Consider the following 15,204-nt stretch of genomic DNA (forward strand, 5'->3'; position numbering starts at 1 on the left):
GAACAAGAGATTTGCTCTAAGGGTCATAATGACTGGCCTTTCCCTTGGGGTGACAGACCATTGGACGTATGCTGGACATACCATTTTAAAGGCAACGCTACAATAATAAAATTGTATGCTTTGTTTCTCAAAGTCATTTTTGTTCCTTGTGTTTGCTCTTTGAGGGCAGAAGGCCTCTGTTAGCTCTCCTGTAGTGGTGTTATCTATCCGCGACTCATCACCGAACAAATTACCAAGGCCAAGCTCTTGTAGAGAAGATTTTATATACTTTAACCAAGGCGAGGCAGCCCAGGAATTTGTGGCATGAGATCCTTCACTAGGACCCTAGTTATTGATATTTTGGCCCTCTCCCATAGACGCATCCAATAAATCAAGGAGTGTATTGCTAGGTGGTCTTCTACATAAGCCAGTTCATGAGGTTCCTTCGGAATGTGTTTTCAGTTATTTCATTTTTTTTATAACAACCCCACGCAGCCGTGCCGTATGTTAACCGCAGTGTTGATTTAGCCGCTGAAATTCACAGGGTGTGATTCAAGAGTAATCCACCCAATTTTGCCCCATATCTGAAAACTGAGATATTTATTTGCGATGCCTTTATAGTTTGCTGCTTTATATGAGATGAGCAGCCCAAATGACTCGAGATCGTCACCCCAAGGTAGCAAAATGATTTGACCCACTCAAGACTTTTCCCTGCTACCAGTATGGTGTTCCCTCATGGTTTACTATTGCCAACACACATACGCTTTAACTTCCCAAATTGAATTGCCAAGCCTCTATCTCTCATATAATCAACAAATCCATCTATCAATTTCTGAAGGGTGTGTTTTGTCTTAGCCATTAGGACTGCATCACCTGCATACAGAAATGCACACACCCTTTGTTTAGCTATCCTTGGGACATAACTCACTAAGTCAGCTAAAACATTTGGTAGTGAGTTTATACAGAGATTGAAAATAAATGAGGCCAGGACACAACCCTGTGGCACTCCGCTCCACAAATAGTAATAATTGTATTGATACACAAATAGACATTTTTAAATATCCAAGGAAACTCAAATTCTTTTTCAATAAGGTTACAGAACACAGGACAGATGGCATCAATATCCCCATTAGTGAACTATCTATAGATGATATTAGACTTACAAGACTTCTCAGATCATTACAAGAGGATCTGGACTTAACCGACAACATGATGTTAGCAAAACTTAACATTTACCAGGACAATTTATATATGGAAAAACTGCAAAACAAGTCCAAATTCATGACTAACATCACAAGAGAATGCAAATGACAACTTCCATAGAGCAGTGTAATGGATTTACACAAACCTATTGATAAAACTATAATCAAACCTGGATTCCAAGATGGCCGCGATGCCGTGAACACCGCGGCCACCGAGCTCCCGACCCCAAGGCCCTGTAAAAAGTCTTGCGGACCACCAAAGCCCTCCCCAGGCGAAAGGAACGGCATCGCCATGACCCCTTAGTGCTGTGGGAGCACGGACAGAACTCCCTCGGGCTTTCACCTCCTCGAGCCTCCAGCGACCTGAAGGCATGTATCTGAGGCAGACTTTCAGCCCGGTGTGCAGCGCGTCCCTCGACTGCGCAGTGCCCGGTCTGGTGCCGCGCTTGTGACTCCTGCTCCCGTCTGCCACATGGAGGAGCCGTGCTGCTTGGAGCCGGGAGGAGCTGCGGCTAGGAGGCGGGGAGGGACCACCTCGCACTCCAGCATCTCCCCGCTGCCTGGACAGCACCGAACAGCGGAAGCGTCCCACAGACAGGAACTGACACGCTCCACCAGTAACAGCTCCTACATTGCCGGAGATCGGATCTCAGAACTGCCGGTTTGAAGGAAGTGCTACGCGGTACGTGCGGATCCCCCCGCAGTGCACAGCCCAGGAATACCCCGCCCCGGACGGACGCCCAACAAGGGGAAGGCGTAGACGCACCGAACGGAGGAAGCAGGAGACCCGCAGCCGCCACTAAGGTATGTGTCCCCCCCTAGCAGGGTGCGGGCAGCCGACTCGCTCCATGTGGCCTTCCTCCCCATACTGCAGAGGAGCTCCCCCTCCCATCGATCCTTGCCTCCCCACGCTGGACGCCCCTTGCTCTCTTCGGCTGAGTCTCTCCTTTGTGCTGGGATCCCTTAATGCACAGGCTGCAACTCCTCCTGAGGCCCCCTGAGGACAGAGGGTGGGGGTGGTGAGCAGACTCCACTCCTCCAGGAACAAGCAACACTAGCTCCTGGTCATCGGAACAAATCTAACCCATCGTGAGCACACGGGGGGGGGGCCATCAAGCAGCGGGCCCATTGACCAGCATTAATAACCATGGCGGGGGATAGGCCGCGACCGGAGGACAATCCAGAGTAGTAGGATCTCACGTGGAGGTCCTCTCACTGATTTTACTGCTACGTCTGCTCAACATACTCGTGTGAGGGGAAGAGAGCCTGTCTCGCCAGAAGACCTGTCGGGCCACAACCTTTCCTCGGGTGCGAACCTCCCTCTAGAAGCACTCACCATGTCCAGGAACAAAGCCAAGGACAACCTCTCCAAAGGCCGCTGAGGAGAGCGCAGGAGGGCGAGCTGGACAAGATATGGGCCAAAGATTTGGAGGAACCTCAGGGAACCTTCTCTGCTGAGATGTCTACAAGGGACCCCCCCAGTGGAACGGCAGGCGCCTGAACAGCCAGTCACTCAATCGGCGCTGAAACTTCTCTTGGCCGACATAGTGGACAAGATTACTGCAACTAGCCAGAAGCAGATGGACTTGGTGGAAGGCCTCCAGGAGATCAAGAGCGACATCAGCAAGATAGAGGAAAGGGTTGACACAAATGAGAGGGCGATTCAGGACTTAGCTGAGGACACAAGGACGACTGACTCCCTCCTGGACAAATTGGTGACAGCCACGCACAACCTGGAACTCCAGGTGGAAGATTTAGGAAATAGGTCTAGGTGCTCGAACATTCATATTAAGGCTCTTCCGGAGGATACCCAGGACCAAGACCTCCCCCAAACCGTGAAGGGCATTTTTGCGGACCTCTTGGATGCGCCAGGGATAGAGGACATAGTTTTCGATAAGATACATAGAGTGGGTCCCAAACAAGCAGAGCCAGGCGCTAGACCCAGAGATGTCCTAGTGGCAATGCACAGCTACACAGTGAAGGAGCGAATCCTCTCAGCAGCACGGAAGGCTGGCCGACTCACGTATAGTGGGGCAGAGATATCGTTATATCAGGACTTGGCGCAAGCAACTTTAAACAAACGCCGAAGAATGGGACCTGTACTCTCCCATTTAAGAGCCCAAGATATTTGCTATAGATGGCTACATGCTTTCAGCCTGACCTTCGAATGGCGAGGGAAAGCTCAGAAGGTTACTACATGCGAACAGGGCCTCGCCTTGCTGGGTTTGGAAGAGGACGCTACGCCACCATCCACTTCTCCTTCATCCCAGCGGGCCGACCGTAAATCGTGGGAATGGTCCACGCCCAGTCAAAGAAGTCAAGGAAAAACGACATCCAATTGCTCCTGAAAGGTCTGTCACCAAAGAAGGGACAGGAATCAAAGAACTGAATAGACCATCACCGGGAGTGAGGTTGCACACAGGGTGCGGCTGACGGAGCAGGAAAAGGATGCCTGGGGAGGGTATAGAAGCAGAAAAACGGATTGGCAAGGTCATGTCTTTCAGCAACGCCTACATGGGTCTTGGGAGGGGGGATGGAGACTCTGTTCTTGGAATGGGATTCGGATATCTCGCGTTGGAACATTTGGGGGGCATACGATGGGACGACTCTCGAGGTTCTGAATCAAGGGGGGCCGAGGCTAGTCGTCCCACACTGCCAGAGGGAAGGGGGGGTGGGAAGGGAGAATGGGGGGTTCGGGAGAGCCGGTGTACCAGAAGTAAAGAAAAGGATCCTACAGCACAAGCCGAAAGGGGGAGCCCAAGGGAGGAGGGCTGGTTGCTAAACTGGCTGTCCCGGGATCTATATTATTTCCATATGACCCACTATGCCTAGCCAACGAGTAATGAGGATCTTTTCTCTCAATGTAAATGGCCTGAACTCCCCGAAAAAACACAAGAAATTAGAGCGCTTTATCAGGCGCGAACGGCTGGAAATCATTACACTCCGAGAAACTCATATTCGATCATCAGATAGGGGAAGTGTCAAACTTTGGGGCTACTCCAGGTCAATACAAGCGACTCAATCTGAAAAGAAAGCAGGGATTCTATTGGCCCTTAGAGACAGGCTGGACCTACAGATCACTGGGAAGGTGACAGGCGACCAAGGAAGGTTTTTGGCGGTATCTCTGGAGGGCAGCAAACAGCTTCTTACGGTGGCGACTTACTTTATATGCCCCAAATACGGCACAAGATCTCTTTCTTCAAAGCGCTTTAGGAAAACTTGAGAAGTTTGCCAAGTTCCCCATCATTCTTACTGGCGATTTTAATATCGCGTGGGACCCTGCGAAAGATAGAACCACGGGAGTGGCGGGCCCACACGGGAGACCAACACATGAGCTGAAGAGGAAAATCAGTATCCTGGCCCTAGTCAATGCGTGGTGAGAGATACGGGGGGACGCAGAGGGGTATACCTTTTACTCACATGCACAACGGTTCCATTCAAGAATAGATTACATCTGGCTTTCAACCATCCTTCTGGGGAAAGCTCTAGATATCTCCATGGGCTCCACAACATTGTCTGTCCATGCCCCCTTGACTATATCCCTGAAAGCAAAGTGCAGGCCCCCGGGGCTATGGAAATGGCGCTACCCGATTTCCCTTTTTATAGATCAATTACTGGCCCGAGAGATCGAGGAAGAAATAGAACGCTTCTTCGCGAAGAACTCCGCAGGGGACACGACACTCCAGGTTAGGTGGGACACCTTTAAGGCTACCCTGAGCGAGGCAATAATAGCGATCAAAGCGAGAAGGGACAGGGAACTGAGAATAGAGGTGCGACTAGAAGAAGCACTTAAGGGGATAAAGGCTAAAATGAGAACAAAACAGACCCAACCTACCAAAAGGCAGTATAGGGCAGCCTGGGGCCAGCTGGACCCAATCCAGACTCGAGCTGCTGAACAGAATTTATTATATCTCAGGCAGAAATTGTATATGAAAGCACCAAAAATGAGGACATCTCAAGGGAATTCTCCTGATTCTACTCCGCCCTGTATACATCTGATACTCCGGCACAGTCTTCCCCGCAGTCTTCCCACCTAAATTACTTAGATAGGGTTCCGTTAAGTTATCCCGCATAACGAAAGAAGAGATGGAAACACTGGGAAGCGATATCAGAGAGGACGAGGTTAGGGATGCAATTAGATCCCTGCCTAATCTTAAAACGCTGGGCCTGGACTGCTATGTGGCGGAATTCTATAAATTGCATAAGGAAACACTTAACCCTATCCTAACTATGCTCTTTAACCAAATAGGGCGGGACAGCGCAATTACAAGATCAATGGAGAAGGCGAAAGTTCTCCTCATCCAGAAAAAGGGCTAGGACGCCAGAGAAATGTAGTTCCTACCGCCCCCTAACTTTAATCAACGTAGACACTAAATTACACACCAAGATCCTAGCAAAAAGACTAGACCATCTTGTCCCTAAGCTGGTCCACCCAGACCAATCGGGATTTGTCAGAGGCAGGCAGACCAGTGACAACGTCAGGAGGCTGGCCCACTTGATAGAGAAGGCTCACAAGAGAGGAATCCCAACTCTCCTTGTGGCAATTGAGGCATAGAAGGCGTTTGACTGGGTGGAGTGGGGCTTCCTCTTTGCAACCATGCTTAGGATAGGTTTTGGCCCCAAATGTATGGACAGGATCAGAGCTAATTACAGAAACTTAACCCTCAGATTAGCTGTGAATGGGCAATTATCAGACCCTGTGTATGTCGAGAGGGGCACTAAACAGGGGTGCCCACTCTCGCCAATACTGTACGCCCTTCATTTGGAACCTTTCCTTGAAGCGGTGCGATCCAATCGGCTCATTACCGGACTCCCCTTTGCGGGGTAATCGCATAAAATTGCAGCTTTCGCTGATGATATGATACTCTACCTGATCCTCCCGAGTACTGCCATACCTGCAGTAGAAGCCGAGCTAGCCCACTTTGGTAGCGTGGCGGCCTGAAAATAAACGCCTCTAAGACAGAAATCCTCAACCTCACAGTCCCGATGCCAGTAGCCCACTCTTTGAAGGCCATCTCCCCCTATAGTTGGGTGGAGCATTATCACCTACTTGGGAATAAAACGGTCTACAAGGGTTTAACAATTGTACCATGCTAACTACCCGCCCCTACTGGAGAAATTAAAGAGCAAGATGATAGACTGAGGCCCCCTAGCGGTTTCTTGGCTCGGTTCGCCCCGGGACACATTACTGCATTTCAAGCTTGGCACCAGCGGGGATGCAGGATGATATGGCATATGTTCGGGGGTTGAGGGGGCAGGTAAAGCAATTTGATCAGTGCAATACAGATTTCACGCTGGGAGAAAGGGAAAGGTTTTGATACTGCCAATTTAGGCATTGGCTCAGCCACCCCACCGTAAAGCAAGCCACAAACTGCCAACTAACCCCCTTTGAAAAGGTATCTTAGCAGGGAATCGGGGGACAAGCACTTGATCACAGCGTTATATAGGCATATGAAGGCAGGAGAGGATCCTCCACTACGGCCCTACATGAAGAATTGGGAATTAGCCACCGGGTCTGCAATTGAGGAAAATGACTGGACTTGGCTATGGAAGCAGATACCCAAGCTAACAAGATCCCTTCAAATAAGGGAGATGTGACTGAAGCTGTTCACCCAGTGGCACTTGACCCCCTCCAAATTTCACAGAATGTATCCCGGGACTTCCCACCTTTGCTGGAGAGAATGCCGCGCAGTGGGTACTTGAGAGCACATATGGTGGGAGTGTCCTAAAATTGAGAAATATTGGGCAGGGATCTGGAATGCACTCAACCAAGTTCTGGACCTTAATCACAGGGGTAACAAAGGTCTTGCGATACTGGGCCTGGGGGGTACACTGGCATCAATTAAGACAAAGGTGGGCCGTAAGCTCTACGCAATAATGATGATGGCCGCTGCAATGGTCCTAGCTCGTAGGTGGAAAACAAGGGACCCTCCACAGGACCATGAATGGGTGGCAAAGATGTGGAACCTGTTGGCACTCTAGTGGCTTACATACTCAATTCAAGGGGAGCACCTAAAATTCCGGTCGGACTGGGCATCCCTATTGTCATATCTGGTGAATGGTGCAAGGCAGCAATGGTGCCCTCGGAGCATGAGGCTCCTGGGCATAATAGACGCCCCCAGGGAAGCAGACACATGAAGGGACATCATAATTTTGCTCAGCTCACGCTCCAGAGGCTCAGTAGGGGGAGGATGGCGGGATTCGATCTTCTGGGGAAGCGCTACAACATTGGACTACTCTCGAACCATGGGATGGGGAGGGGGGAGTGAGTTGGGGTATCTTGTTCCATATTTTGTTCCGATTATGAGAATGGCAATAAAAATCAAATAAAAAAAATAAAAACTATAATCAAACCTATATATAAACAACATAACTTCAGTAAGCAAGAAAGACCAGCTTTGACCGACTTAGTTAATGAGAAGAACAAGTTACTTACCAACTGGTATTGTCCTTTTGACTGGATGTTCCTCCAACATATTCCTCCTTTATGACATGTAATGTCCACAGCTGTCATAGATATGGAATACGTTAGACCACCCAATCGAAAGAACGCTACCAGGTAAGAGTAACTTTTCTTTGAGGGGATTGGGTCCTCCGACGTATTCCATATCTATGACAGACTCCCAAAGCAGTACCAACGTATGGAGGAGGGAAAAGAATCAAATTGCATAGTAAAGGACCGCCTTGTCAAAGGCCAGATCCTGCCCATGGCTAGAGTCTAGGGAGTAGTGTCATACAAAAGTAAGGACCGAAGCCCAAGTGGCTGCTTCACAGATGTTACGAATAGGAACACCCCTCTGCAGGGCAGTAGAGGAAGCCATACCCCTAGTAAAATGGGTCCGTAGGCCTACCAGAGGGTCCTTACCCGCCAAGCGGTAACATTCAGAAATTGCCAAAATAATCCATCTAGACAAAGTCTGCTTAGTAACAGCTTGTCCCAAACGCCTTCCAGCGTAACCTATAAAGAGCTGATCGTCCACTCTGACCCGGGACATGCGTGAAATGTAGAAACTTAAAGCTCTCCTAGGATCCAACATATGGAGCCTCTCCTCTTCCCCAGCAGGATGCGGAGGAGGATAAAATGCCAGAAGAATGACCTTCTGGCTTAAATGAAATTCTGAGACAACTTTCGGAAGAAACGACGGACAAACTCTAAGGACAACCCTGTCCTTATGAAACACCGTGAAGGGTGGCTTAACAGAAAGTCCCTGCAACTCACTCTGCGAGCAGAAGTGACCGCAACTAAAAACACAGTTTTAAGGGTTAACAGTCTCAAAGGACAAGAATGTAAAGGCTCAAATGGAGCACCCATTAGGAATTTTAGAACCAGGTTCAAATCCCAACCGGGCACCTAGAAAGGTGACGATGGGAACACATTAGTGAGCCCTTTCAGAAACAGAGAAATCAAAGGAATTTTGAAATGAGAACACTCCTCAGACGAGCGCTTAAATATGGACAGCGCCGCCAGGTAACCTTTAATGGTACCCACTTGCAGGCCCTTGTGGGCTAAAGAAAGCAAAAAAGACAGAACCACAGGATTGCCACATGAAAAAGGATCCACATTCTTAACCCTGCACCAGTCGCAGAACTTTCTCCAACGGCAACGGTACAGGGACTTTGTTGCAGGCCGTCTGGCCGAAAGCAACACCTCCATCACGTCTTCAGGGAGGTCCCAATCCTTATACCTCAACCTTTCAGAAGCCAAGCGTGAAGGTTGAGGGATCTGACCTCTAGATGGAGAACCTGACTCCCCTCCCGTGAGAGAAGATCGTCTCGGTAGGGAAGACGCCGTGGAGGGCAGACGGACAAGTCGAGAAGGTCCGTTACCACGTCCTCCGGGCCCAAGCTGGAGCAATGAGGATCCTCCGGGAACCAAACCTCCGTAACCTCTGCAGCACTTGCAGGATGACGGGGACTGGAGGAAACGCGTACAGCAGTGGAAAGGACCACAAACATGTCTAAGGCTCCTCTTGGAGGAAATTCCCGCGAGCAGATTCTTTCGCACTTTCGGTTGACACTGGAGGTGAAGAGATCCACTTGTGGGGTCCCCCAAAGGGCGAAGATCTCTAGGAGAATCTCCTGAGCCAGCTCCCACTCGTGAGAGATCTCGCTCTGCCTGCTCAGAGCATCCGCCATCTCGTTTTCGTATCTGGCCAGATGAACTGCCGAGATCGAAATTTCCTGCTAGATGGCCCAGAACCGGAGCTGCATCGCCTCCCTGCACAGAGGAAGTGACCCTGCCCCCACATTTTTGTTGAGGTAGTACATGGACACTGAGTTGTCCTTCAGAATCAGGACATTCTTCCCTTGCACAGTCGGCAGAAAAGCCTTCAGGGCAAGCCGGACGGCCCTCAGCTCCAACAGATTGATATGGAGTCTGGACTCCTACGGAGACCAATGACCACGGACTGTCAACTCGTTGGCATGAGCTCCCCATCCCGTAAGGGATGCATCCGTTACGATCGTCACCTCCGGCCAGGGTAGCCAAAATGGAGCCTCCCTCATCAGATTGCCTTCGACGGCCCACCACAGAAGGTCCTGGGCGACCGAGGTCGGCACCTGAACGGGGTCCGACATCCTGCCGGAGCACTGTGACCACTGCATCTTGAGAGCCCATTGCAGAGATCTCATCCGCAACCTGGCCTCTGGCACCAGAAGCATGCAGGATGCCATGAGGCCGAGCAACCTCAAGAACTCGAACGCCGGGAGATTCTGGCATGTTCAAACTTGTGCACCATCTGCTAAATGTGATGAGCCCTCACCTGGGGAGGGAAACACTGCCCCAGGGACGTGTCGAGCACTGCTCCGATGTACTGGAGCCGCTGAGTTGGCGTCAAGTGGGACTTCTTTAAGTTGAGGGAGAAGCCCAGCTTGTGAAGGGAGTGGCAGGTGACAGACAGATGATCCCAAACTTGGTCGGGAGAGTGCGCCCTGATCAATCGTCCAGGTAGGGGTAGACATGAATCCCCCCTTTCCTGAGATACGCTGCCACCACCACCATGAGCTTGGTGAAGACCCTCGGGCGGAGGTCAATCGGAACGGCAGGACCCGAAACTGAAAACGCGAGTCGCCAACCGCAAACCTCAGGTACTTCTTGTACTTGGGATAGATCGGCACATGAAAGTAAGCGTCCTTGAGGTCGAGAGACACCAACCAGTCCTGCAGTTGAAGGGCCTGGAGGACTTGAGAAAGAGTAACCATCTTGAACTTGTCCTTCCTGAGGAGCTTGTTCAAACCGCGCAAGTCCATGATGGGTCTCAATCCCCCGTCCTTCTTGGAAATCCAAAAATAAGGGGAATACCATCCCTTGTTCCTCTCCGCTACAGGCACCAGTTCTATTGCACCTTTCTACAGCAGGGAATGTAGAAGGGATGGAAGGGTACGACACCCGTTTTGCCAGGGCCGTAGCCGTCTGCACCACCAAACTCTCCGGAGTGGGGTGCGTAGTCAAGTAGCTGGGGTCGCTACTGGCGGGACGATATTTCTTCGGCAAAGACTTGCTCACTGCCGTGAGACTCTCCGGAGCAGTCCAAGCTGCTGCCACCCTTCTCTGCAAAGCCATATGGAATGGCAGTACCGGCTCAGTTGGTGGACCTTTGTCAAGGATATCAGTCAGGTCATCCTGCAGAAAATCCACTGGTGGCGCAGACCACCCCAAGTATTCCCTTACCCTCGACATAAGGCACTGGTAAGAGGACTCGGCGTGGGTGCCAGGCTCAGGCCTACCGAACTCCACCTCCGGAGAGGTGTCCAAATCACTGGGGTCGTGCAACGACTGACTAAGGTCTTCAAGCTGGCTATGACCAGACAAAATCTCATCAGGTACCTCATCAGGAACCAAACCTCCTTCTTCTGACCCTTCTTCCACCTCAGAAATATAATCCAGAGGCTGGAATGGGGGCACAGAAAAAGGGACAAAGACATTTTTAGACTTGGCCAGAGCCTTTCTGGGGGGTTCCACCGTGCCACGGGGTACCTCCGACAAAGCAGCCTCGAAAGGCATCGATGGAATCAGCATCAACGTCGAACATGGCGCAGATGGCTTCGACACAGTCCTCGAGGGCGGAGCCCCGAGCGTGTCCTTCGACCGCCTGGGCGCTGATGGCTTCCTCGGAGGCGAAGCCTCGAGAGAGTCCCTCAACGACCTCAGCGCCGAAGGCGTCGATGTCTTCTTCAAAGACCTCACAGGCTCCGACGGTCTCGAGGGCGTCGAGGACCGGGACCTGAAGCGGACATGTCTAGAGCGATCCACCTTGTCCGATCGAGACCTCGAAGGTGCTCGATGATCGCGCCAACCACCCGAGCCCGAAGGCGTGTGAGTGACGGCTCTAGCACGGTCACGGCCGGCGTCTTTCGGCGGCGCGGACGGAACAGAGCCCTGAGACTGAAAAATTGCCATCATCTCCTGCGACTAACGACGACGATGCAGAGAGTCGCCCCTCGAACCGTCAGTCAAAAGCCCCGTGGATCTCGACTTCCGAGGCTTGGCCACCTTACCGACAGAAAGCTTCTTCTTCCGCTCCCGCAAGGCCTTCAACGTAAGCGACTGGCAGTCAACACAATCATCCGTGTCGTGGGCCTCACCGAGGCACCAGAGGCAGGCGTCGTGCGAGTCCGTCAACGAGATCTTGGACCCGAATCCCGACACTTCTTAAAACCCGGCCGCGGGGTGGAAGAAGCCGAAGATATCATGGAAATCTTCACAACGAACAGGTTCGAAGAACCGAAAGCACAGAACTCAGAAGAACTGAGGCGCGCCGAGATCTCCGAAGCGAACACGTTCGCGGAAAAAACTGAACTGAGGATACGGGCGTCGTGCGTCCTACTTATAACATCCGGTGACGTCGGCTCGACGGAAGCCCTCGAGGACAGCGTATCGACGTCATCGACGCATGACGTAGACGCCGAAAGATTTTCCCAAGCAGCACAGCTGTGGTGATTACCTGTCATAGATATGGAATAAGTCGGAGGACCCAATCCCCTCGAACTGAGGCTACGGGCGCCATGCATGCTACTTATAATATCCGATGACGTAACCCTCAACGGAGGCCGTCGAGGGACATCGACCCGACGCCATCGACGCAGGGCGCCCTGTGCCAAAAAATTTCCAAAGCAGCACAGCTGTGGACATTACATGTCATAGATGAGGAATACGTTGGAGGACACAATCCATTCAAATGATATAACTATCAAGGAGCTTGACAATGGTGGCAATTTAGTAATTTTGAACAGACAAGACTAGATTAGATTAGATTGGCAGAACACCACTTGCAAACACCAGGCTGATAAAAAAAAAAAAACTAAGAAAACACAGTGGAGGAGATTCCATCTACAGTTAATACTCTAATTAGGAAATGGCACAGACAGGGACTGCTTGCAGACAATGAAAGACTATATCTGATCAGAGAAAACCCAATTATCCCCACAATCTACTTCTTACCTAAAGTGCATAAAAATTACAATACACTTCCTGACGCACAATCAATAGTCAGTGGACTGGGTTGGGTTACAAAGAATATATCAAAATATATAGATCTTGCAATTAGAGACAAGGTCAAAAAACTTCAATCGTTCTTGAGAGACTCAATGCACATCCTCCAAATTTTAGAAAAGGGAGAAATTAAAGATGATTTCATATCGGTAACATTAGATGTGAAAGCCTTATATACGTCAATAAGACATGACTTGGCCATGGCAATCAGACTATACATATATGAACACCTCAGCTTTCTATTACATGCATATTCAAATGATCAAGGAATTGTTACAATTTACTGTCAACAATATCTTCTTGTTTAAGTGAACAATGCACAAACAAACTAAGGGAGTGGCAATGGGTGGCAATTATGCCTCATCTCCTAGCAAACTTATTTTTGGGACAGTTGAGAATGTTCATGCATTGGGTGACAATCCATGTCAACAGTTGTAGCACGGTAGCGTTACATTGATGATATATTGATGTTTTGAAAAGGTACTGCATTAAAATTACAGAAATATGTGGAATTCTTGAACAGAAATACATTTGAAATTGAATTAAGTTGTACATATAATAGAACATAGATCAATTTCCTAGACCTGCATACCTTTGTTGCTGAAAACAAACTAATTAGTCAAACTTACCAGAAAGAAATCAAGTCAATTCAATATTGCACTCCCCTAGCTGTCACCGCAAAAGTATTATCAAAAATATACCGACCGGGAAATTCATAAGAGCAAAGAGCAACTGGATTCAAAAATCTGATTTTGATTGGTAATGTGAGCTTATTACCAAAAGATTTCAAGAAAGGGCTAGACATGCAAAGAACAAAACACAAACTGAAAGAAGAAATGAACTCTTAGTACTCAAAACCAAACAGAGCAACACCACAAATAAAGTGAGATATCAAAATATATTCTAATGATAATAACACACTTACAAACATATTGAAAATGCGTTGGCATACACTAGATAAAAAACCTGTGCCCTTTATAGGCTCCAAACCACTAATCACATACAGCAGAGAACCTACACTACAAACCAGACTTATCATTTTCTCTTTTCTCTCCATTGTATTTGTCTTTTTATTGCTATTGCACCTCTGTATATTCTAATTACAATGCAATAATTGTTCAATCAATTATGGATATATGTTGTATAAACTGTGGGCTTTGTAAATAATTCATAACGCAAACTGTTGTGTATTACATATTCACAATTGGTATGAATCATATAGCCTTTAAAAAGACTGTGAAGGTCGAAACACGTGTTGGATAGGCTAAAATCTGGCACCATTTTAGAAAAGCCTTTCAGCACACTGCAAAGGCTGCCAGGTATAGTGGTAAATGTTGGAGATACAAAGCAGGGAGATATGTTTATTGTCAAATGTCCACCACCAATGCAATGCATTTATGTTGTGCAAACTCCTGAATTGCATCCAGCCCCCAAGTTGACAGTGAGTGAAGCAGGATCTTGCAGATTGTTATTTTGTTCACTTCACCTTTCTCCTGGGAGATGTAGAGACTAACTGAGTAGAGGCAGTTGCAGACTGTACATTTCTAGGGTTTTTTGGGGGAGGTGGCTCAGCTGCCTCTGCAGAATTACCAACTGGGACCCGACAGGATGAAAGACCCACGCTGGCTTCCTGCCCAGGTTGACATGGACCCCGAAGAGTTTACCCTGTCTGCCCTTGGGAAGATGCTAGGTGAGTTCAGGAAGGAGTTGAAGGCTTGCCGCAGGGAGGTTCAGACGCTTAGCACAAGCTTAGAGGATTTGAGCTCACGAGAATTGGTAGAAGATGTGCGCCCCCTTCGTCAAATAGGTAGATTTCATTGATTGCACCCAAACAGGGAGGTTGTTAATAATGTGGCAACAAGTGCTTTCTGCTGGAAGCGGACAATCCTCAAGTCGTATGGACTGACGAGGAAAGCCAGAATTTACCTGTGAGTAATCAGGCCTGCTACCTTCCTTTGGCACAACCCAATTATAAAATATAGTCTCTGTATATATTGCAGATTAATAGCTGACATTAGTACTGAACTTGCAGACGTGTGACATGTTATAATCAGAAACAAATGCTCATCATACTGCAAATAATCTGGCATTAAAAGTACATTTTTTGGGCGCAGTTCAAATTTAATAATGATCACAACTATCAAAGAACTTGAAGTGAGGAATTCCAGCTGGCAACACTTACCAAGCTTATCCTCACTGCCTTTGTTACCCGTATGCCTCAAAATAGGGCTGCTGTAAGGGGTGTTGCTTAGCCGTCCTCTGCCTGGGTAGGAAGCACTGGTGGGCCAGAAAAGTTCTGCTTTTTTGTCTGTTTGCGTACTGCTGTCTTTGCTGCCTGTTTTGACATGGCAGGGGCTTATTGGCATTGACAAAGCCGTGGGTGGCATAAAGGAAGATGGCAGAGACAGTGTTGTTGGTGAAGCATGTTCATTGGAGTCCTTTCCCAAAAGCAATCCTAACAGAAGAAAAAGAAAAGCAGAATTTGGTAAATCTTAACATATTTCAACAGCCCACCGAAGAATTTAATGAGAC

The 15,204-nt window shown here is 49.0% G+C and overlaps 1 protein-coding gene across 2 annotated transcripts in view; it reads right to left on the reverse strand.

Annotated features, from left to right (window-relative positions):
- AMOTL1 (angiomotin like 1) overlaps positions 1-15,204 on the reverse strand; it is a 1,007,056-nt gene that overhangs the window by 21,621 nt on the left and 970,231 nt on the right. For both annotated transcript variants that reach the window (XM_069639243.1, XM_069639245.1), the window contains one exon: positions 14,855-15,127. In XM_069639243.1, the coding sequence (XP_069495344.1) occupies positions 14,855-15,127 (273 nt within the window). The remainder of the gene's footprint in view (positions 1-14,854; positions 15,128-15,204) is intronic.

The sequence above is a fragment of the Ambystoma mexicanum genome, chromosome 7q (genome assembly GCF_040938575.1).
Source record: "Ambystoma mexicanum isolate Mex_15411 chromosome 7q, UKY_AmexF1_1, whole genome shotgun sequence".
Taxonomy (NCBI): Eukaryota; Metazoa; Chordata; class Amphibia; order Caudata; family Ambystomatidae; genus Ambystoma; species Ambystoma mexicanum.